Source organism: Micropterus salmoides, unplaced genomic scaffold (assembly GCF_014851395.1).
Source record: "Micropterus salmoides isolate LMB-PRFRI ecotype aquatic unplaced genomic scaffold, ASM1485139v1 Ms_hic_scaffold_19, whole genome shotgun sequence".
Classification (NCBI taxonomy): domain Eukaryota; kingdom Metazoa; phylum Chordata; class Actinopteri; order Centrarchiformes; family Centrarchidae; genus Micropterus; species Micropterus salmoides.
Window position 1 is genome coordinate 21,344,545 of NW_024041039.1, and position 23,513 is coordinate 21,368,057.

General features: G+C 43.5%; 1 protein-coding gene across 1 annotated transcript in view; it reads right to left on the reverse strand.

The window, feature by feature from the left end:
* The window catches only part of LOC119910359 (AT-rich interactive domain-containing protein 1B-like), a 173,011-nt gene that overhangs the window by 100,989 nt on the left and 48,509 nt on the right, over positions 1-23,513 (reverse strand). The window contains 1 exon segment of the mRNA XM_038728934.1: positions 13,984-14,085. Within this exon segment, the coding sequence (XP_038584862.1) occupies positions 13,984-14,085 (102 nt within the window).

The window sequence follows — 23,513 nt, forward strand, 5'->3', positions numbered from 1 at the left end:
GTAGCTCTATTCAAAGGTACCCACCTCTGCAGCACAAACACCTGCCCTGCTACTCGTTTTGTCCTGAATCGGAACAAGAAGGTGAAAGGTCACTGAGGCCCAAATGAGAACTCTTCTGCCTCCTACCTGAGTTGATTCACTTTATCCCATCTCCTCATGTCACCACCTCCTTCCCTCAGACGACCTTGTCTCACCATCTCCGTCCCTGCTCCTTCCCCTCTGTCCCAGGTTGTTTTTAGTAGGGGGGAGGGGGTTGAAGGGACGGGTCTTTCTCTCTTTCTCCCTCTTCCCATCTCAAAGCCTGCTCTCATTCCTAACAAATACACACCGCGCGCGCACGCACGCACACGCACGCACGCACGCACACACCCTCACACGCAGGCGTTTCTCTTTGAACTGAGTGCTGCAGTGCGTTCAAAGCAAAGACGAAGGCAAAAATACGGGGGTGGCGAGGGGAGAGAGAAGGACACTTGAAGGTGAATTTGATTTCCACATCATTTTAACCCACACACACACACACACACACACACACATATATATAAACACATGTGGTACCCTAGCCAAGTCAGAAAGTAAGCACGTTTGCTGAGTTACCTCCAAGCAGCCACTGATACACATACATACAGTGACTGACACACACAATAGACAGTTAATTTCTGTGTGTGAGCACATGCATTACAACCTGTGTCTTATACATATTTATTATTTTTGCTCATAACAGAGGATCACCTTTAATCCCTACTCCAAACTGTCTGTTTGTATATGCATGTGTAAGTTTGTGCGTGCATGCGTGTGTGTTTACAGAATATGCATATCAGTGTGTAGGAGCACAGTGACTCATGCAAAGTTGAACTGAACAGTCCCACATTCGCTGGACAAAACATCGCAACAACAGTACATTTGGAGCAACCACTGCACGGCAGAAACTGCTATAACCCTGAGACTATGTGTGTGTGTGTGTTGCAAATGTGTCCAACCAATTAAAGCAATCAAGTCAAGTGCAAACCGCCCACCGTTCTGCATATTGATAAGGCTGGGAGTACAAGATGGCGACCTGGGCCATTGTGCCAAACTACTCTGACCCCTGTGTCCACTTCTTCCACCAACGCCAACCAAAACCATGGCGTAAACACTTTATACCACTTAGCTCCGCCGCAGTCCACACACGCAGACACATACGCAGACACACAGACACATGCTAGATGCGAGCACCGGCTTGACAGTATGACAAATATTGCCTTCCATCCAGAACGAATGAGGTAACGACAAAAAAAAAAAGATAGAGAATCAACGGCTCATTAGAAAGATAAAAACCTCCCAAAGCCCTGAGGGTGAAAGGGAAGAGGGTGGAAACAAGAAATGAAAAAGAAGAGAGAGAAAAGACTTGAGAGACGACAAATCATAACAGCTGTAACTCAATTCGGAGGCCCTGTTAGAGACAGCTTTCTTCATCTCTTTCTCTCTCTCTCTTCATCTTTTTATCTCTGTCTTTCTCACTGTCTCTCTTCTTGTCCGAGCTCCTTGGTAATTTTTCCCACCAACCAATAAGCCGTTATGTGGCAGTAATATGGCTGCTAATGGATGCACCAACCCGGGAGGAAGCACACACAGCACGCCATTAGCCCAAATGCTATGCAAAGCTACCACAAGAGTGTGTGTGTACGTATGGGTGTGTTGGTTTACACGTGTGAAATCTGTGCTGTCTAAACAGGAATAATGTTTTGGTGATTCTTCTGATGAGTTTGGGGTTTAGCTGCATAAATGGACATTTGTCTTTTGGTCAGCGGTGGAAGAAGCACTCAGATCCTTTTCAGATCCTTGAGAGACAACACATACTGTGAGTCACTTGCGACAAAAGCATCCTCCAAAAAGAGTGTAAATGTAAATGTACATACTCCATTAATTTTAACTTCATATACCGTTACGTAGTTTAATCTTTAATTCTTTATAAACTGCATTTTGTCTGTAGAACTTTAGTCCGCAAAGTAGTTTAAAATCGCCTTCAGATAAATGTAGAGGACTAAAAAGTAAAGCAAAGTATTAAAGCTGCTACAGTATTTTTTATATTACCAACAGATAACATGACTACCTGTATGTGTAAGGGGACAGACGTCAACAAAGTTAGCAACTAGCAAGTGAACCAACTGGAGCATTTGCCAGCTAAAGAGGCCGATATTTCCCTGTGGAGAAAGAGGACACAAACATGACTCCAAAAGAATGCTAATGTTGCTCTGTATCTGCTGGGTATAGGTAACGAGTTTGCCATATCAACTTGAAATGTATCAAAACATGTCAACGCTGTGTTGTATTCCCTTTGCCAAAAAAATCTGCTATTGCTTGTGAGAAAAAATGTAAATACAGTGAAGTACAAGTAATTTAAGTATAGTACTACACTAAGAGTTCTTAGTTACCTTCCACCACTGTAAGTAAGTAAGTAAAGTTTATTTGTATAGCACCTTTCACAGATAAAAATCACAAAGTGCTTCACAGTAAAATGTAATACAATAAAACAAAATAAAATACAACAATACGACAATACAACAATAATTGTGGCCTGATGGCCCAGGGCCAGTAAAACGTAACGTCGGGATACTTGACTAGCAACTCACAGTGCAAAAACATTATTTTATTTATTTTTTTAAAGTTAGAAACTCAACATCCTGCAGGAGAGAGAGCCCGTCATGTTTGAGTTTTTTAGTAGGCTATGTTTTGTTTTAAAAGTAAATTGTTTTGTTAACCTTTTCATTTTTTATAATTTTAATTGTGATATTTTAGGTTAGTTTTTTTTATATCCAGGATGTATTTTATAACCAATTAAACATGTTAACAGTATAACATAACTTACAAGTCTTTGGTTTTGTTTTAACACTGATAAATAACTTTTGGAAGGAGGGCCAGTAAAAATTGTCTTTGGGCCAGTAAGTTTTAAACCAACTGCCCCGGTGGGGCCAGTTGCAAAAAAGTTTAACGTTGAGCCCTGACTGTGTTTGGTTAAATTGTCTTGGTAGATGTACACATTTCCAGCATATCCTATTGTGTACTCACATCGTCTTTGCTCTTCTTTTTTATCATGTGGCATATTACCAGTATGTACAAGAAATCCATACACACGCCAAGGTCCTGTACACAGACTCACACACAGACATACACCTTTGAAAAAAAAAAATCACAATTGACTCTGTGCCCTCAAAAAGGTCAAGAGTTGTTTGTTTAAGATGGACTGCTGCATATTTTTCAAACTTTCCACCTGGTTTTTATGGGTGAGGTGGGCTCCGGGGACCTTAATACATTATAAAATAATTAAAACAATTAGAATGTACTCAGTCCATAGAGAAACAACAATTAAAACATAATAAGAATCACTTGTAACAACCAAATCTTACTCAGAACACACAGAAACCTTTCCAAGAATTAGAGCTCATAAAGAATCCATTAAAAACAAGAGTTTTTCTCTGACCAAAAGGGATATTGTTTCTTAATTTTTAGTGTGGTATACACACTTTATTTTAGAAAGACAAAAGAATAGAGACGCACACACAAACACCATGGGAGACGGGATTTTCATGCCTTGGAGGTCACAGGTTGCCGATATGTGAGGAGACCCCAATCACACTGTTGGCGCACAGACATGCATTCATAGAGAAAGAGAGACAGAGTGAGAGGGAGGATTTGTTTAATCGTTTGGCCAACTCTGACAGATGGTCGTATGCTTCCAAAAGAGCAGTGCGACTGGGAAAATGGGCCATCAGTGACCCTCACAGTGTGTGGGTTTGTGTGTGCGCTTATGCATGTTTGACAGTGTTACAAAAGCAAACGTTATTCAAGTATTGTTCCAGTCCCACTGTAACCCATTGCCAAGCCCTGATAGTAATCAGGCTGGCAGGACAGTAAACAGGAGAAGTGGACTGAACAACAGGCATCAGTCAGGGATGAATGCCACGAGGAGAAAGATCCTTCCACACCTCAATGCTTCCTTCCTTCCCTGCTTTCCTTCCCGGCCAAAACCACTCTACCCGCCTTCCTCTTTCTCCCTCATTCTTTCTCTTTCTTCTATTCCCTTTTTAACTCTCCTGCAACACCTTCCAAACACTGAAGCCTTTACTTCTCTTCCCATGCTGTTCTTTTCAACCCTACCTCTCTTTTCCCCCTCTTCCATCCATCAACAGTGAAGAATTTGGGTCTTTAACACGGTAAACTTGGCAAAGCCAACACACATTAACATGTCATTAACATGACATACATATCCATGCATGCAGGAATAAAGTAAACACTGACCATATCATGCACACAACGCTGGGACAAACACGTTGTAACATAAGTAATTAACACACTGTTGAACGGGTCTTTACATGAGAGGAGAGCTCAATTACATGCACACAGAGCAAAGGATCATGCACACACACGCACTTTGGCGGGCGTCCAGACTGAGTCTTGTTGCTTGTGTCTATAAAGCCCTGAGAACCATATCGACAACTGTAATAACTGTGGCTGGCAGGAGAGAGCAGATTACAGCAGCAATCATCGGTCCTACACGCACGAACACACATACACACACACACAAATACAAATCTTCACTGTCTGTCAAAGACCTACTTGTTTTCGTCAATTCAGATTCAGATACGTACACATTTCAAGGTCCATCCTATAGCCTATATGAAGCAGTAATATTGTAGTATGTCCCAGGTCCACTGTTAGAGGAATAACACTGAAACATACTGTTCACAAAGTTAGTTACACAAAGCAGTCAGTTAGGGATATCATTAAAATAAATTAAATTATTAACAGAACGGCAGATGCAGTTTGACTTAAGGAATATTAAAACTGACTGATTCTGTCGTAAATTGCAGGCTAAATTAACTACGAGTGACTGATGAGTGTTTTTGGTGCCTTCACACACCTACAAATGCCACCTAATCTCAGAAAACCAAACTCGACCGGAAAATCATTCTTTAGAGAAACACAGAGCAGGTCTGTAATGGCAGCGCAGGGTCACCGGTGGAAAGTGAAAGTGGGCTATATTGGAGTGGAGAGAGCAGGCTAAGATTGGGGTCAGAACTATATGGTGCACAGGCCAAGGAGAGGAAACATGTGAAGAGGAGAGGAGAAGAGAGGAGAGGAGAGGATGATGTCATCGGGTTTATTTGAAAGCTTGAAGACAGCAGATGTACAGCATATCAGAAAGCCAGTACTACAAACTGGGGGGATGGGGTTTGAAAGATGGGGGTATTTACCAGACAGGGATGGTCTAATGAACAGATTCATTGGAGCTCATATTGCTCTAGATACAGTACAAAACTCAGTAAAATACACTGTAGAATTAGTACAAAGTTACATTAGACACAATGCCAGAACTACCTTATCACTACATATATGTGGACAATGAGTGTGACTTGGTTATGTATATTTTGGTCTTCACAAGTGTTGATATAAAACACCACACCTGTGAAATACTACACCATACTTTTCTATCCACTTTATTCCCACATCCCTTTCAATCATCCTATTCTGTTCTCCTCTATTTCACCTCTCCTCATTTCTGTACTGTTCCCTCCTTCCTTTACGCTCCCCCTTTCCCTTTCTCTTCCATTCTCTCTCCATCGGCCCCCGACCAAGGAGAAGCGATTTGCAGCAGCAATCCGTCGCTAATTCTCGCTCAGCGTTCATGAAAAATGTATAGCAGGGAGACTGTAGGGAGATGCAGATTGGCGCTGGGCCCTCAGCAAGAGCCTGGCTCTGCATTAATGGAACATTACCCCCCCCCCCCACCCCCCATCCCTCCTCTCCATATACATCTCCTCTCTCCCTCCCTTCATTTTTTTATTATATTCTCCTATTCTAAACAGAATCTATCTATCTATCTATCTATCTATCTATCTACATCACCTTTGAAAATGCTCTTTTCCTCGCTCTCAGAGTTTGATGAAACAAAAGCCATAAATATTCGAGGACTCAGTGGAATATTAGCAGCTCAAACAACCCAAACACAGCTATCTGCAATCTGAACAACTCTGCGTGTGTGTGTGTGTGCATGTGTGTGTTTCTTCATACGCACTTGCTTCTGCATTTGCCTGTGAGCGCAGTGTGCAGCCAGCTAAACCTTCTCAAAGATAATAAGAGGAAAAACTTTATCTTAATCTTTAAAAGGCACAACATGAAGTTTGAATCCAGCTGTGAAATGGGTCGTGTGTGTGTGTGTGTGTGCGCGCGTGCGTGAATGCATCTTAGCATGAATTCACAGATATGTTCGTGTGCGTGTGTGTGCATGTGGATGTGTTTAAAGCACAGGTATCTTATGAGAGTAGATTAATAACAGCACTGTAATGCCATCAGGACTAGTCACAGTGTGGATCATGCATAATAAACCTCCCAAAGAGTTTACACACACACACACACACACACACACACACACACACACACACATACACACACATACACACTCCCTGTCACTATAGCAACACTGGCAGTGTTGCTGCCCCTAACTTCAAAGTCAGATGTAATTTCAGCCTCCCAGCAGCCAGAGGGAGCCATGGTGATGACAGAACACTCCCTTCATCCCTCCTTCAATCCCTTCACTTTTCTCCTCCTTCATTCCTGTGCTCGCTCCTTCCTTCCTCCCTCCCCTGCCTAGCCAGCCTGCTGGGAGGCCAGGCATCCAGGACCAGACATAAAAATAAACCCAGAAAGGTTAGAAGTGGATGACTGAAGCCAGGGAAAGAGGGAGTGAAAGGCGAAAGGGGAGATGCTAAAAAAGGGAGAAGGAAAGGGAAAAGTGGGAGGGAGGAAAAGGAAGGAGGGAGATGATATCGCCTTTTTCTTATTCATTCCTTCTACAGCAAGTCCTAGTCCATTTTCTGTCTTTCCATCTCCTTTTTCTCTGCTGCAGTCACTATCAGCTGCAGCAAAAATCCCTCAATTTCAAGTATTTGTTATTTCAATCCACATTATTATCCAACGAGGAAGTGAAATACAACCAGATGCATATACTGTCATCATTTGACAAGTGAATGTCCCCATGTTCAAACTACTAATGAATATAAAATAGATGTTTCCAATCTTCAGTTCAGATTGGCTCAATAACATTTGAAGCCATTTTAACAGTTAATTTAAATATTAATGTGGTAACAGAAAATCACCATTTATAATGGAGGGCTTAATGCCAGAAGGGCATATGTGGCATTAATGGTTGGTGAAAATGAAATCTATATATCAAGTATGCACTCGAGGAGATGTATTTGGTGTCCTGAAAGAGTGTTTTATCAAAAGCAAATCAAACACAAATTGAAGTGAACTGAGGTGACGTCCAGCCAGGATCTTTATCACAATTTAAGAACAACACCGGATGTAACACCTTGAAAGGACAAGCTAAACTGGTAAAACACGCGGTGTGTCATATTCATTTACTGTGTCCAACATCCAGATATAGCAGCCTCGGCTTTCACACACTGTCACACTGTTGACTGTCCCGTGGTGGACAGTTTGGGAGGTGTTGATGTGCGTTTTGTGTCTGTAAAAACAAAGAAAAAGTAATATGTACACACCGCAGCTCCATGCATAGACACACACATACACATACACACACAGAAGTGCATACAAATGCACACACATTCATCCACTTTTCATACACATCATCCATTTTTAACAAGATGCTTATGCAGAATCCTTCCTGTCAATGTAATAAAGATCAGAGGTGTGTGTGTGTGTGTGTGTGTATGCGTGTGGGTGTGTTTAATGGAAACATATAGCAATGAGCTGCCTCTCCTCCTCTGTCCACTTCTGTCCTGAAGTAGTCTTCCTAATCTGTTAGGAGAAATAAGCTGTGACAAAAGACACCAGCCAGAGGAGAACTGATGGGCAAAGGATAAAAAAAAGATGCAGAGGGAAAACATTTCTCTCCTTCTAGGGTCAGCCCTCACTCCCTCTCCTCCTCCTCCCCCTCCCTTATCTACCCCCTTTCTCTCCTCCTCTGTAGGAGAGGCTGGTGGAGAGGCGCCAGTGGAACCGGACTGGTGTTTTCTTAACCAAGTTCATCCCTCTCTATTTCCCCCTCACTCTAAAATCATAAAGCCTGTCGCACACTGGGAGTGTAGGCATGTGTAAGCATAGGGGTAGGTTAGTGTGTAAGAGTAGTGCTCGGACAGAGTGTGTGCACACATACACAGAGTTTTACAATCTGCCTTTCACTCTGCTGTGCTTTGCTTCAGTCAGCCAGCCTGTCAGGGGTGGTTGGGTATAAACACGGCCTCCTCCGCAGCTGAGGAGCTCTTCCCCTATCTCTTTGCCACTGCTGCTCAGCCTTGTGTTACCAGTTTGCTTTAACAACCCACATTGGCCAACATAGCTCCCAGTAGGTAGAACAGTGTGTAGCCATCAAATCTTGCCATAAGATACAACTAAAAGTCTTCAGGCAAAAAATACTTTATTGATCCCCATAGGGAAATTCTCCTTTGGTGTGTCTCTCCTCCACAGGGAATGAGAGTGCGGTGTCAGCTGTAGAAGAGTGCTGGTAGGGATTCAGTGTCCTGCTAAAGAACACTTAAGTAGCGTGGATGCTTGACAACATGGAGATTCAAACTTCCAGCTAATTGCCTGACTCTTTTAAGGTTGCTTCACTGGTCATCACTTCAAACTGGACTGGCAGAGCTGCAGACTAAAGTGTGTTAAAAAATTCAAACGGAATTCCTATGTGGCTATTTATCTCAAGGCTCTGCAGACATTTAAGCTGCTAAAATATTAAAAAGGAGCTACAAATATTTAGAAAATATGTCAGATATGATCACAGGTGAATTTCTCAAGGTTAAAAAAGAAACATGTTGATGATGTGTGCAGATGAAAGACCCAGAGATGTTTTAACCCTTGGATCAATTCCTCTTCCTGTACATCTGTGTTTTCAAGCCGTGGGGGAACAAATGGTACGGCCCCGGCAAAAACACGTGTTCCTGGCTCTTGAGGATCAGAAAAAAATTACGCATGTACACGAATCTGTGTGTGCGCGCTAAATGATTCATGAGGAGCAAACGAAAACAGGCTGGCATACAAGCGGAAAAATAGCCCGTCTGCATTTTAGATGAAGCCAGGGTCCTCCGCCTTGCTGTGTCATGATATCTGGGTCTGCGGTGAAACGGGGCAGAGGTGAAAACACGTGTGTGTGTGTATGTGTGTGCGGTAGCAAATTTGTGCCGAGTGTGAGTACCAATGTGAGAAATGGTTCAAGTCTGATACAAAAATCTCATATCACATGGTACGTTATGAAGTCCTGCGGAGCACATGTGGACTACCAACACATAACGAGACAGTGAATCAATCACCCATACTCATATTTGAGCGAATAGGTCTACAGATTTAAGACAGGCATGGCCGTGAGCATTACCCTGTACCTCAAATTGTGAAACTGGCTTCAGATTAGCTGTCCTATTCTCAGAGCTCCTATGTGTTCATGTGGCAGGGAGCTGCTGTGGCCTTCAGTGCTGCTGTCTGTTCTAAGAATAGGCAGCAGGGTCCAGAGAACATCTCGTCTCTGAGTCTCCCTGCCTCCCTGCCTCCCGCTCTCCCCCACCTACCCTCTTTTTCTCTCTCCACATACTGCCAAGTAACTATCACTTAAATACACACAAAATAACAGCTGAAATGATGCTCCTACATGCACTTGGTATGACTACTAACACATTCTGTCAGTGTAATGTGGTGGGTCCCTTAAAATATATGTTGAATCTACAGTATGTAATCTTTGTATATTTTAAGTCATTTTTTCCTTTCTACATGAGTCCCTCTGTTCCTTTCCTCCCCTTTACCTCCTTCCCTGTCTCCCCCATCACTCTGTTCCTTCCCTGCTCATCTCCCTCGCATTTCTTCGCTTTCTTGACTCCCTCTGCCTCGTTTCCTCCCCTCCTCTCCTCCCCCCTGTGTGCACTAATGTGGAGGCTGAATCTAACTGCTGGATGACATTACTCTGCGCTGCCTGCTGGCCTGTCTGCCTGCCTGGGGACTCTAAAATAAAACACAGCAGTGGGGAGAGCCAGAGTGAGAGCACATACTGTATAGGCAGCCTGACTGACGTGTTCTGAGAGAGCACACACACACACACACACACGGTGTGTGAAAAACGCTTGCAGAGGACAGAATGTGTATGAAAGTGTGTGATGTCTGTGTGTTTGTGAGCAAAGAGGTCTGCGGGAGTGTGGTTGCAGTGAAAGAGCGAGAGAGAGGGGAGGGGAGCAGGCCTCTCCAGCTGTGCCCTGTCAATCATTCATGACCTAACACTTGGAAAAACAGAGGAGGGCAAGGTGGACAGGAGTGAAAGGGAAGAGACAGTGAGGGAGAGATAGTGTTTCTGAATTTTCCCTTTTGTCTGATGGAAAATAAGTCAAGGAGGGGCAAATGAGCGCTGAAAGACATACAAAAATATCTATGAGTGTGTGTGTGTGTGTGCTAGTGTGAATAACATGCCGCTGCTGGAACCCCATAGCCTGAATTCAACATCCCTCACCCTGAACAAGTGACAAAAAGATAACCACGTTTCACTTCACCGCTTCACGCCCTCTCTCCCTCTCTCTTACTCATTCTCTTTTTCATCCTGCTCTTCACCACCCCTCCTCCAACCCCCACCCCTTCCTCACCTCACCCTCCCACCCCCAGCTCTCACTCTGTCTTTCCACATGGCTGGCCATCCTCTCCCATGTCCCAGAGGATGGGAGGCTGTGCGGCAGCTTGGCAGGCTGTCAGGGGAGCGCCGGAGAGCAGGGAACATGTAGTGACTGGAACGGGGGTGGCGGTGGGGTTAGAGGTAGGGATGGGGGAGTAGGGGGTTGGGGGGTATGAAAGCCCTTGATCCTCACTTCACTGCTGTGGCACTGGCAGAACTGGCTCTGCTTAACCACGATAGGTAAAAGATACAAAGGGCTGAGGGTGCTACAGAGAGGGGGAAAACACAGTCGTCTCACTCCTCCCCTATTTTCATGTACCAGAAACGTTTCCACCACACATAGCAGGAAATAACATGGCAGCAGTCAACATGTCATCCTAGCAATCCTGCAGTCCAGCTCTGTAACACCCTGTCAGTAACATGACACGTCACCTTTTGTTGACCCGTAAATGCCTCACCTGTTGTGGGCACATCAGGCTCAAATGGCTGAACGAAGAGAAGCATCATTCTTTTAACTTTCTGTGCAATTTAAACAGTGATGCCTGATGTATGGTATAAGACAAATGAACAGATGAGAAAATATTTGTCAAACGTTACTGTTATGGTTAGAGATAAAAACTGTATTTAAAGTACTTTTACATAAAGGACTAATCAAAACCAAGACATATGGGGGTTACTGCCATCTTTTACTTAAATGTTTCACAATCAAACTCTCAAATGATCTTTACGCTGGCTCCTGACTTCACTATTGTGTGGAACTGGAAGAACAGGCTGAGCTGAACCAGAGCAAGTCTGCCGAGGCTGATAATAGTATGAGAGGAATACTGTACTGTTAATGCTAACCCTATGTTGAAAATCAAGCGGTAAATGCCAGGTGAGTTTATAAAAATACTAGGACTGCAACTAATGATTATTTTCATTGTCCATTAATCTGTCAATTATTTTCTCGATTAACAGATTAGTTGTTAGGTCTATGTAATGTCAGAAAATGGTGAAGAATGTTGATCAGTGTTTACCAAAGCTCAAGATGATGTCCTTAAATGTCTTGTTTTGTCCACGACCCAAAGAAATTCAGTTTACTCTTATAGAGGAGTGAAGAAACCAGAAAATTCAGATTTAGGAAGCTGAAATTAGAAAATATTTACTCAAAGCGATTAGTTGATTATCAAAAGAGTTGGCAATTCATTTAATAGTTCAGCTCTAAATGATACACTGAAAAAGCAGCTGGTAAACATTAAAGTCAATGCTGACTGCTGACACCAAGAGGCTTTTTTTAGCAGATGAGAAGCTACGATGCTGTCACAACTGAAATGTTTGCAATGGAAACACCACTCACTCATTCATCCATTACTACTGAGAACCACTGTGGCCGAAAAGCAGCAGAAATGTTGTTGCGTGTACATTAACGTCAGTGCTACATGGAAATGTAGATAGATGGTCAACACTGACAGCAACGCTAATGCTACAATAACAAGCTTGTGCTGAGCGCTTACTTTGTGTTTTTCTAATTGGAGAATTTAAATGATTAATGACATGGAATACAAGAAATATTATATCTCCAATACATTACATTTTAAAAGACCCAAGGGGCACTGTGACTTGCATTCGTGATTCGTGAAGTTACTAAAGCACTTTTTCCCTTTGGTCTCCCTTCAAAAATCCCGCCACATCACACAGCAGACTCGTCCCAAAACAACAACATGACACTTTGCCGACCCGCGCTCCCTCCCTCCTGACAGAGAGAAAGGGGAGAAAAAAAATAGATGACAGCAGCTTTAGATCTGACATCAAACGTCTGCAATATAGTGAGAGAGTGGGGGGGGGGACGGTTACATCTCTGGCGTGACAGCTTGCTGGAAGAGCCTGGCAAACAGCGAGCAATTTCTCTCTCCTTCTCTCTCTCTCTCTCCCCTTCTATCTATCTATCCATCTCTCCCTCTCTGTGTCTCTCTCTCATCAAAACTTGCCGCCGATTAGGATCTCGGCAAGCCATGCGCTTTGGATGGGAAGTGAAAACACATGGAGAACCCAAGGGGTAAAACGCCAGGATTAAAGTGGCAAGGGAATATGGGGTGATAGTGGCGGTGCTTCAAATAGATCGGCCCACGCAATTGCAGTGGCTCCTCGCCTCGCTCTGGATTCACACACTGATACATCAAGGCCATTTCTCATTATAACACGGGGGGGGGAGTTCATGACGCTACTTTAGAGGGAAAGACAGTAAGACAAAGTAAAATTAAAGGAGGCAAAATGCCAAGATAAAGCAGATGACATACCAGTATCTTATGGAGGAAAGAACAGAGAAAGACGGTGTGTGACTGTGTGTGCATAAGAATGAAGAGTATGAATCCCAGTAACAACCAACAGATAAATCAGAACAACAAAGCAGAGTCAACCATCAGAGTGTGTTGAAAGACAGAGGACGACCAATGAACACAGACTTTGAAACTATCAGTATATGGAAAATATCACGGCTTAATTTGAGTTCATACACTTAATTTAGCTGTTCTTGCAGTTTGTTTCCTCCACTCCCGAGGCTGTTCCAAAGTATCTGGTAAATTAAACGGCACACACCTCAAGCAGTGCCAATATTTGCGACCATTTGCAAATGTCTATTTATTCTATTCTTGAAAGTGCTGAGGAGCTGCGAGGGGAGAAATGATAGAGAGTAAAAACCGATTAGTTTAGCCAAAAAAATAAATAAATAAATGGAGCAGCCCACATATCTCTCCCCTCATAGATCAGCCTGGCCTCACCATTTCTTCTCAATTACTCCTCCAGTCAACCTGCTTAACGATTTTTAGCTCACCACAAATGCCAAATGCGTGTGGGTTTGCATGTGTGACTGCGTGCATTAGCAGAAATGTCTGTGTCCGTGCATATGCTTTCCTGTGCATGTGGGTGTACGTGTGAGTGAGCGCATGATGGTTGGACCACAGGCTGATGCATGTGGCCTTTTTGCCTCGGGCATGGACGCCAGTCAAAACACAGACATAAGCTCTCAAATGAGCTGTCAAATCCATGTCTCCCATGGGACATGAGACAAAGGGGCGGGTTACAGGGTGAGAGGAGCATCTGATTGGACAGAAATGCTTACAACTGAACGCTAGACAGTAAGCCGGAAATACAGGAAGAGGAGGACAGAAATGTTTCTTTGAGGCTTGATGGATGTGTTTTAGTGTCTGCTACAACAAAGGGTCTCTCTCTCTCTCTCTCTCTCTCTCTCTCTCTCTCTCTCTCTCTCTCACACACACACACACACACACAATGTTTTCCCTAATGTGTATGTGTCAAATTCAGTGATACTTTGTGCTTATTGATGGGCAGAACTGTCAGTCACTCACCGGCAGACTGGACGGGCGGTCCTGGGGGACGCCATCCTCATTGTTGGCCTTACCAGAGTTTCCTGGTGCAGGACCCCTGGTGCTGTAGGCCTCCTGCTGGGCCTTATTGAAAGAAAGACAGAGAGAGAGAGACACACATACAGATTCATTTAGATTCACAATGGAAAAATTAAAAGGATATTTTTCAGTCTATTGCCAATATTATAAAGCTCTAGAGAGGATTCCAAATTAGGATATCACAAATGGTAAACATGGTATATCACATATTTAGGCAGTTATTGGGGGGAAACAAGAAAATTACAGCATATTATGCAGTAAAAATTGCTCAGGGTAATTTCCATTTTGAACAAGTCTATAAACAATTCTTTGATATATCTATCTATATGTATATATATTATACATATATACACTCACCTAAAGGATTATTAGGAACACCTGTTCATTTCTCATTAATGCAATTATCTAATCAACCAATCACATGGCAGTTGCTTCAATGCATTTAGGGGTGTGGTCCTGGTCAAGACAATCTCCTGAACTCCAAACTGAATGTGAGAATGGGAAAGAAAGGTGATTTAAGCAATTTTGAGCGTGGCATGGTTGTTGGTGCCAGACGGCCGGTCTGAGTATTTCACAATCTGCTCAGTTACTGGGATTTTCACGCACAACCATTTCTAGGGTTTACAAAGAACGGTGTGAAAAGGGAAAAACATCCAGTATGCGGCAGTCCTGTGGGCGAAAATGCCTTGTTGATGCTAGAGGTCAGAGGAGAATGGGCCGACTGATTAAAGCTGATAGAAGAGCAACTTTTACTGAATTAACCACTCGTTACAACCGAGGTATGCAGCAAAGCATTTGTGAAGCCACAACACGCACAACCTTGAGGCGGATGGGCTACAACAGCAGAAGACCCCACCGGGTACCACTCATCTCCACTACAAATAGGAAAAAGAGGCTACAATTTGCAAGAGCTCACCAAAATTGGACAGTTGAAGACTGGAAAAATGTTGCCTGGTCTGATGAGTCTCGATTTCTGTTAGACATTCAGATGGTAGAGTCAGAATTTGGCGTAAACAGAATGAGAACATGGATCCATCATGCCTTGTTACCACTGTGCAGGCTGGTGGTGGTGGTGTAATGGTGTGGGGGATGTTTTCTTGGCACACTTTAGGCCCCTTAGTGCCAACTGGGCATCGTTTAAATGCCACGGCCTACCTGAGCATTGTTTCTGACCATGTCCATCCCTTTATGGCCACCATGTACCCATCCTCTGATGGCTACTTCCAGCAGGATAATGCCACATGTCACAAAGCTCGAATCATTTCAAATTGGTTTCTTGAACATGACAATGAGTTCACTGTACTAAAATGGCCCCCACAGTCACCAGATCTCAACCCAATAGAGCATCTTTGGGATGTGGTGGAACGGGAGCTTCGTGCCCTGGATGTACATCCCACAAATCTCCATCAACTACAAGATGCTATCCTATCAATATGGGCCAACATTTCTAAAGAATGCTTTCAGCACCTTGTTGAATCAATGCCACGTAGAATTAAGGCAGTTCTGAAGGCGAAAGGGGTCAAACACAGTATTAGTATGGTGTTCCTAATAATCCTTTAGGTGAGTGTATATATATATATATATATATATATATACTGGAAACCCTATTTATATAATGGTGAAAGAATGTTCAATAACACTCTTGTGTTTTGATGAAAATTGTCTAAATGCGTGCAACAGAGATTGTGGGGATCAGTTGGACTGTTAGAGCGTGTCTCAGGTTTAAAGGGCTGTAATGAAGACTCTGATTCTCGATTAGATGAAGTCACAACACAAAGAGGCACATTGCACACGAAAATACACAAAAACACACACACACACACACACACACACAGATACAGTACATACAGACTGAAAAACATCCAAACATCAGCACACCATAACCCGCCAATTCATTTCAACCAAATCCCAGCCTAACCACCCACTAATCCTCGAAACATACACACACACACACACACACACACACACACACACACACAAACATACACACACACACAAACACACACCAAAACACACACTCAGTCCTATTGTTCAATCTAAGTCATTTTCTTTCCCTCTGTAATCACTAGCCTATCTAGTGTAAACCAATTTTCTCCCCATTGTCGGAGGTGTTGCCCTCTCCCTCTCCCTCACTCTGTATCTCTCCCTCCCCCTCTTCTTTTCATTCACCACGGAGGTCGTTCCTCCATCATGTTAAGCGTCGGCGGCACAATGGCAACTTGTTAAAGAGCTCTGAGTGGAAGGATTAGTGATAACTGATCGGCGAGACGCGGCGAGAGATCACACGCGAGCCCTTGCACACGCGAGCATACATACACACAGCCGCATGTATATGTACACATACACACATACGGGGTGTGTTCAAGTTTCTATTCTCAAAATTCATTTTTCCCTCCACGGTTTGATTTCTTATCTGTTGTGTGATTATACTGTAGTAGGTGGGCAATATCCCTGTCAGCTAGGTGATATAATTTTATAGCTGAAGATTATCCTTCACAGCAAGAGATGTATCATGCGAAATGGATCTATTATTAGAGCAATAAATGGGTCGTAATTCGTGCATCCAGGGTGAATGATACCAATTCCCTACTTTTGTTCATTCTTTATGAAATCTGATATAAGGTTTTATACACTCTATAGATTACCTGCAAAGTTAGTCTACGCACACAGTTTGCCTGCTGCATTAGCAGATGTGCACACACACAGAGACAAAAAGTTAATGTATTCATTCATCCATTATAAAGAAAAGGTAATGTAATGACCTTAAATGCCCTAGAGTAGTCCCTTCCAATCCACATTTCACTTATTAGCCAATTAAAAACAGTGAAGCACTAAAAGCATAGAAAATATCCGGAATGTTTCCTGAAATGTCAATTATTCAAAATACCAGTCTTTGCATGAAGTGAACTAGCATGTCTGCCTTGGGCAGTGCTCCTAAATCTGGTCCTTCAGTGTCTCTGTTTAGCGTAAGTTCCCTGAATGTGTTCCAAGGGTTTATCTGTTTCATATGTTTCAATAGGTCTAATCAATTTGTTTTTTCACTGAGCCATCTCCTCAAGGGCTGCTTAGTTAATTTAATAAAAAACATTATCACAATTTTAGTTTTCTCAGCTAATAGGTGGAAAAATAAAGGCATGTCAGCAACATTTAAGATGACAGGAAAATTGGCATAATGTGAGTGTCCGGCTTCCAAAATTTGTTTCTAAAAGTGCACAAAGAAGTAACTACAAGAGGCTTTCAGTAAGTAAAAGTGACTGGACTAAAAAAAAAAAAAAAAAAAATGCTTTGTGAGATTGAATTGTTTCATAATTGCATATGCATGTAACTTACTTTTAGGTCTCTCTTGCAAAACAGATCTTGAACTCCATTAGACCTCATAAATAAGTAATAAGTAATAAGCTTAAATATATACTTTTTTTCATTTTTATTCAAAAAATAATCACAATGAAAATAGAAGCCAAATAAATGGAATAATCTTGCCACAATAGCTCCCTTATTTTAATCGTAATTTAAAACCACAAAACCAGCAACATCCCCCTTAACCACATCTAAAAGCCAAAGGGGAACCCCTGTTCAACAAGATGCGGTTCAATCACAGGATCACATATCATCCCATAAGTGGGTAGGTGCAAGACAGACACTTAACAACAGGATTGCAGCAAAAAACGGAGGTGCTATTTTAACAACAAAGCCACGCCGGTTTCTTCGTCAGAGCCCTCGGGAAGCCCTGTGTTTGTGTGCACAGGCCCGTGTTTATCAATGAGAGCCTGGATGCACGCCAAACGCCGGGCTTTTATTACATGGTCGGAAGTGCTTTGTTTGAAGCAAAAAAACGGCTTAGACACAAATACACCTCCACAGGTAAATAAAGGCCCGGGGAAGGAGAGAGGAGGGGTGGGAGGAGGAAAAGAAATATAGCGTAGGAGAAGTGTGGTGGCTTTCTGATAGGTGTGCGCACACACTCACACGTGCACAGTTCAGTTCACAGACAAAAATGCACACATGGACAGACAGTTGCTCACACAGTGAAATGAGAACAGAAGAGTGGCTGCTGACCCAAGTCCAATATTTACTCAGGCATATGAGTCTGCAGTGTGTATGTGTGTGTGTGTGTGTGTGTGTGTGTGTGCGCACTCGAGGGGATTGCCGCTTTAAGTGGGTCAAAGTGAGGTTAGCCTCATACTACTGTTTACACTCATGTTCTTACATCATCACTGTCAACTGTAATATGGACAGAGAGGGTGAAAGACATAGAAACTGGGAGGAGGGAGGGCAGAAAGAAACAGATGCTGAGAGAGAAGTACAGAAGTGGAGTTGCAGAAGAGACAGAGAAGGAGAAAAGGAGGAGGCTGGAAAGCACAGGGAGAGAGAGGGAAGACGAAGTGACAGAAACGTGTGAAAAAAGAGGAGAAAAAAGCGAGAGCAAGAGAACATCAGAGGCAAATGAGGGGAGTGCTGCGAGTGCATCCTTTCATTTGAGTTTTTTACAGTCCATTGTCTCAAAATCCCATTTCCCAGCTAATTTAGAAGCTTCTAAAATACACTCCACTCTATACCTTAAGCCTTAGGCCACAGCTAATCCTGTCTTCACACACACACACTCACGCGCACACACACAGAGACACGCTCATTCATCCTCCGTGCTTTTCAAAAGACTTCATCTTGGCATAGTGGAAACGAATGAAGGATATTGAAGGCAAGCGATTGAAGTACATGAGGGAATGCAGGAATCAAACTGTGAGTTAAATGCTATTAGACAGCTGTGTGGAGAGGCAGTGTAATATTAGATTTGATTGAATAGATGACTGCTGAATGTGGTGTAATATATAGAGCCGAAGAGGCTTTATGCGGACGTAAATCAATATTGCAGCACCATGTTAATCCCAGCCACTCAGGAATGGGAGTTAGACGGCAAGTGTGAAATGTTCGCAAAGCAGAAACATGTTGTACGCGAACAATTGTTTGGAATATGAGACTTGCACACATCCACTTTCAAAAGTAGTCTTATGTTATTTAATCTTTTGTACTGTGTCAGTATGCTGTTAAACTCTGTCAATCCCAGGACAGAAACTTTCTTTTCCCTCAAAGAAGAGGTCAATGGTCAAGTTGGGCTCCCTCCTAGAGCTGGCATGTTAGTCTTTTAGTTTAAGAGAATTCAAGGCCACAATGCTGCCCCAAACAGTAATTCCCATGACACACAACAAAACTTTCTTTCTTTTTTTTGGCTCACTCCTAATTTAAAAACGCTGTACTAGCTCTTTTTTGGTTGGTTGCACTGCACACTTTCTGAGGCTATGTTCGAGCAGGGAGCAAGGTGAAATGCTGCTTTGCTTGTGTGAGTTTGATTGCCTCGGAAAACAAGCAATGAAACCGGCATGACAGCAGGCAAGCACATTTGATGCCGCCACTTGACACGACAGAAAGCAGCAGGAGCAAAATTCACGGCCATTACGTTAAGATGATTTTGGCTTGGCGCCTGTCTCGTTCTCCTTTTTGTTTTTTAAAACAGCGGGGAAAAAAATGTGGATAACTTGTATACTGCATTATTTTGTCAAAAATTTTAAACCTTTGCATGCACATGTCAGTGTCAAATTAATTTCTGCTAACATCCTCTTTTCTGTGTTAGCCTACCTTTTGTCCCAATCATATTTATTTTTTGGCCCCTACCCTCCCTCAACACCCACTCTCCTCTCAGTCAACTGCTAGCTCACTTCCTTCTCATTCCTCTTCTTCCTCTCTGTCCATCCCCTCTCCCCATTAGTCTCTTGCCTCCTCCACACGCCTCACACTCCATCCCCATTTCTTTATTTTTATCCATCACTCCTCCTCTTTTTGCTATCGCCTGCTAGCCCCTCCTAGTTTTCCATCCCACCTCTGTTTCACCATCTCCATCCCTTTCTCCACCCTGCTCCTCTTCATCAAAACCATCTCCCTCATCCCTCCCCGTCTCCAGCCATTCCCCTCATGACTACCAAATGAATTAGTCATCCCCCTTTTTCCCCTGCACCTTGGCAGATGCACATCTCCACAAAATCTGACGCTAATGCCATTAATATTCATTAAAAATTAAGCTTAATTGCATGTCTTTAGAAGAGAGGCCCATAACGCCCCCCCCTCCAACACACTGCCTAATCATTCAACACACACACACACACACACACACACACACACACACACACACCATGAAACCCAGTGCATTTGGCCACCACCTCTGTGCCACATTACTCCAAGGTTAGGGAGTTTCTGCAGAAGACCCTGAGAGGCGCATACACACTCTGCCTTTCTTACACACACCCACTCAGATATACAGTACCGGGTCAGTCACTGGGAAAGCCACAGTGATGGAAGGGTCAGACACTAGTATAAAGTGAGGAAGTGTGTTTCCATGGCACTGTTTCTGCTCTATCTGAACGTCTTTATTTCTCTGTGTTAAGTTTGTAGCCTCTGCCCTGCACTAACAGACATAAGAAACAGCTTCTACGCATCAGAGAGAGGCGGCGGTGTGGTGGTGGTGGTGGTGGTAGTGAGGGGGTGGGGAGACATCCATATTCAACATCCCGCATTAACACACACACACACACACACACACACACATGTGTTCACACCAATCAGACTGACTGAACTATAATTGAAGCAACAATCAGCAGTGAGAGCAAGCTCCACCAACATTTGGTTATGATATGCTTGTCTTTCATGCTTTCTTGACACGTACATCTTTTGATCCATTTCAGAATATTTTGAAAACATTGCAGTTACATTCTGATTATGTCAGATATGCTGTTAATATATTATAGGGCAGACCTACTTTCGTCTCCTGCAACTGCCTTTTAAAAAAGTGTGTCGGTTAGACTCCATGTAAATGATGGGCATTTATTCCAGGGTACAGCCTATTATTATCATCACGGAAAAGGTGACCATTAGAATGGAAAGAGCTGTTGTGTGTGCATATGTGTATGTGAGGATGCCTGTGCGTGAGTGTGTGCGTGGCTATATATCTGTGAGCTGTGTGTGTGTGTGCGTGTCCAGCCTATCTTAATAGGTGCATTTGTAGCAGGGCCTGTTCTAGTGCTGTGTCCTTCAGATTGGATTCTATCTCAGCAATCCCCCTGACCTTTAGCAGAAAGAGACTACAAGGGAGGACCAGAGCTCCGACACAGTACACACACACACACGCGCGCGCGCGCGCACACACACACACACTCAAACAGCTTGTACACAGACGCAGCCACAAGCAAGCATTCCTTCTTGCCCATATAAACAGAAACGCACACAAACACACATGCAGACACAGAAAAAATGCATGTGCAAACACACACACACACACACACACACTGGTATGTGTGCAGGCTGTCCCTTAGGGATGATGTCAGATGTAGCTAACAGTGTTAGCTGAAGATGACTTTGCCAGGGCTTTCATTCTCTTTCCTCTACACATGCTAATCAAATAAGAGGCCGTCTTTGTACCATCTTCACTTCACACACTCTTCGCAAGTCCCCGTTGCCACCACCCCCATCCGCCCATTCACTTCAATTGCTTTGGCTCACAGTTAAAGAGGACATCCACCCAAACTGGTGTACACCCACATGACTTTTGCTAAAGCACAGAGGAACAATAGCGATGTGTTGGCGAGCTCGACTTTGACTGTGACTTTTTTTTTGTGGTGTTTTCTCTTTCTGTCTGTCTGTGAAGTCTGTATCCAGGAACAAATGTAGCGGCATTTCCTAACAAATGGCAGCTAAATGAGGCCCCTAGGGTGCTGTGCCGCTAACTACCGGCCCCCTTTTTTCCTGAGCCATTATGATTGTCCTAACGGTTCCAAAAACACCTCTCCCGTTCTCGTTCATTTGCATTTGAATTGCAGCTCGGCTGTACAAAAACAAACATAAATCAAAAAAGGGAAAAAAGACTGAAAAAAAAAACAGTGGTGGATTCTAGTTGAGCAATTAGCGAGTGTCAGTCAACGTGGAGGTAAAAAACACACTAAATTAAAAAACATTGTCTCAAACACACGCAGGCATGCTATCACACACATACACACACACGCAAAACCTAGCTGATATAAACAGCATATGTATGTATATATATTTATATATTTTCAATTTTATCATTTCGTTTTGCGTGAAAACTCATCAAGCTTAAGTGCTCGTCAACGGTGGCCAATCGGAGTGCGGCAGGCCCAGGGTTGCCGTGGCGATACGCGGGGACATTTAGAGGACTCCGATAAACTCTGCCATTTAAAAGGTTATGACAATTAACGCGGCTCTCTGCAAATTACCACTGCCAGACCTTTACCCACGGACGTCTCTCTCTCCCTCTTATCACCCTGCACCCAGCCTTGCTCTCTCTCTCTCCCTCTACCATCTCTCCCGCCATATGCCCTCCATTTCCACAGCCTGTCCTCCCTCCCTCCATCCCTCGCTCCCACCCTCTTCCTGTCCACCCCCATCCAGCCAGCAGCACTTTTATTATCCTGTTAATTAACAGAGTTCTTCACTTAATATTCAAATGGTGACCAATTAATGACATTGAACTTTGGGTGCCCCACCCACCCACACGCAGGGCCCCCTCCTCACACACAACTTCCCCTCCACTCTCACCACATCCTATTCACTCTCCGTTAACACACATTCCTTCCTGCCTCTCATTTCCTCCGTCTTGTTGCCTCAACTCCCCCTCTATCCCTCCACCTCGTCGCCAAGGTGAGGTCCTATTTCCCGTGAGATTATGTGCGTGTATGTGCGTGCGTGTGTGCATTGAGGGGCAGGCACGGTGATTGAGACAGCAGAGCAAGTATACAGTGAGGGGGTAATAAAGCCAGGGGGCAGGCCGCAGAAAGGCTCGGCGGCCTTTTAATTAACCTGGTGTGATTAAAAGCGGGGGGTGTCAGAAGGTGGGGGAAAGAGCCTGCTGCTGCAGCCGGTTGGGGGTGGAGGGGTGACAGACAGGAAATAGGAAATGACACACTGTAAGCAGTGAAAGGTAAAGGACCCTGGTGATGTGCTGTGTGTGAGCAACTTAGAGTTTCCTCTAAAGAGATACAAACATTTTTTACTTAAATAAAAAAAAACAGTAGTTTTGTGGGCCGGTTAGCTCAGTTGGTTAGAGTGTGGTGCTAATAACGCCAAGGTCGCGGGTTCAATCCCTGTACAGGCCACATGATTTGGGGCGGCTGTGTGCAACAATAAGCTTGAGGTCAACACAAATTTAAAACCCTCCAGTCAGCTGTACATTTCATTCTTTCATATAACAGATAATGCATGTCAGTGGAGGACACGCATGCAGCGGTCTTTTCAAAATAAAGTTAATAAAATTGTATTAAAAGCTTCACGTAAAAGTGTTCACCCTGGTTTTGTTGTTTACAGCACATGGTGTTGTGCTCATGAGCATCACTAAGCAGCATCTAATCCAATGAATCTGCTTCCTTCAATGTAGGTCCCTGTAAAGTGAGCTTGTCTCCTCCAATCAGCTGAGA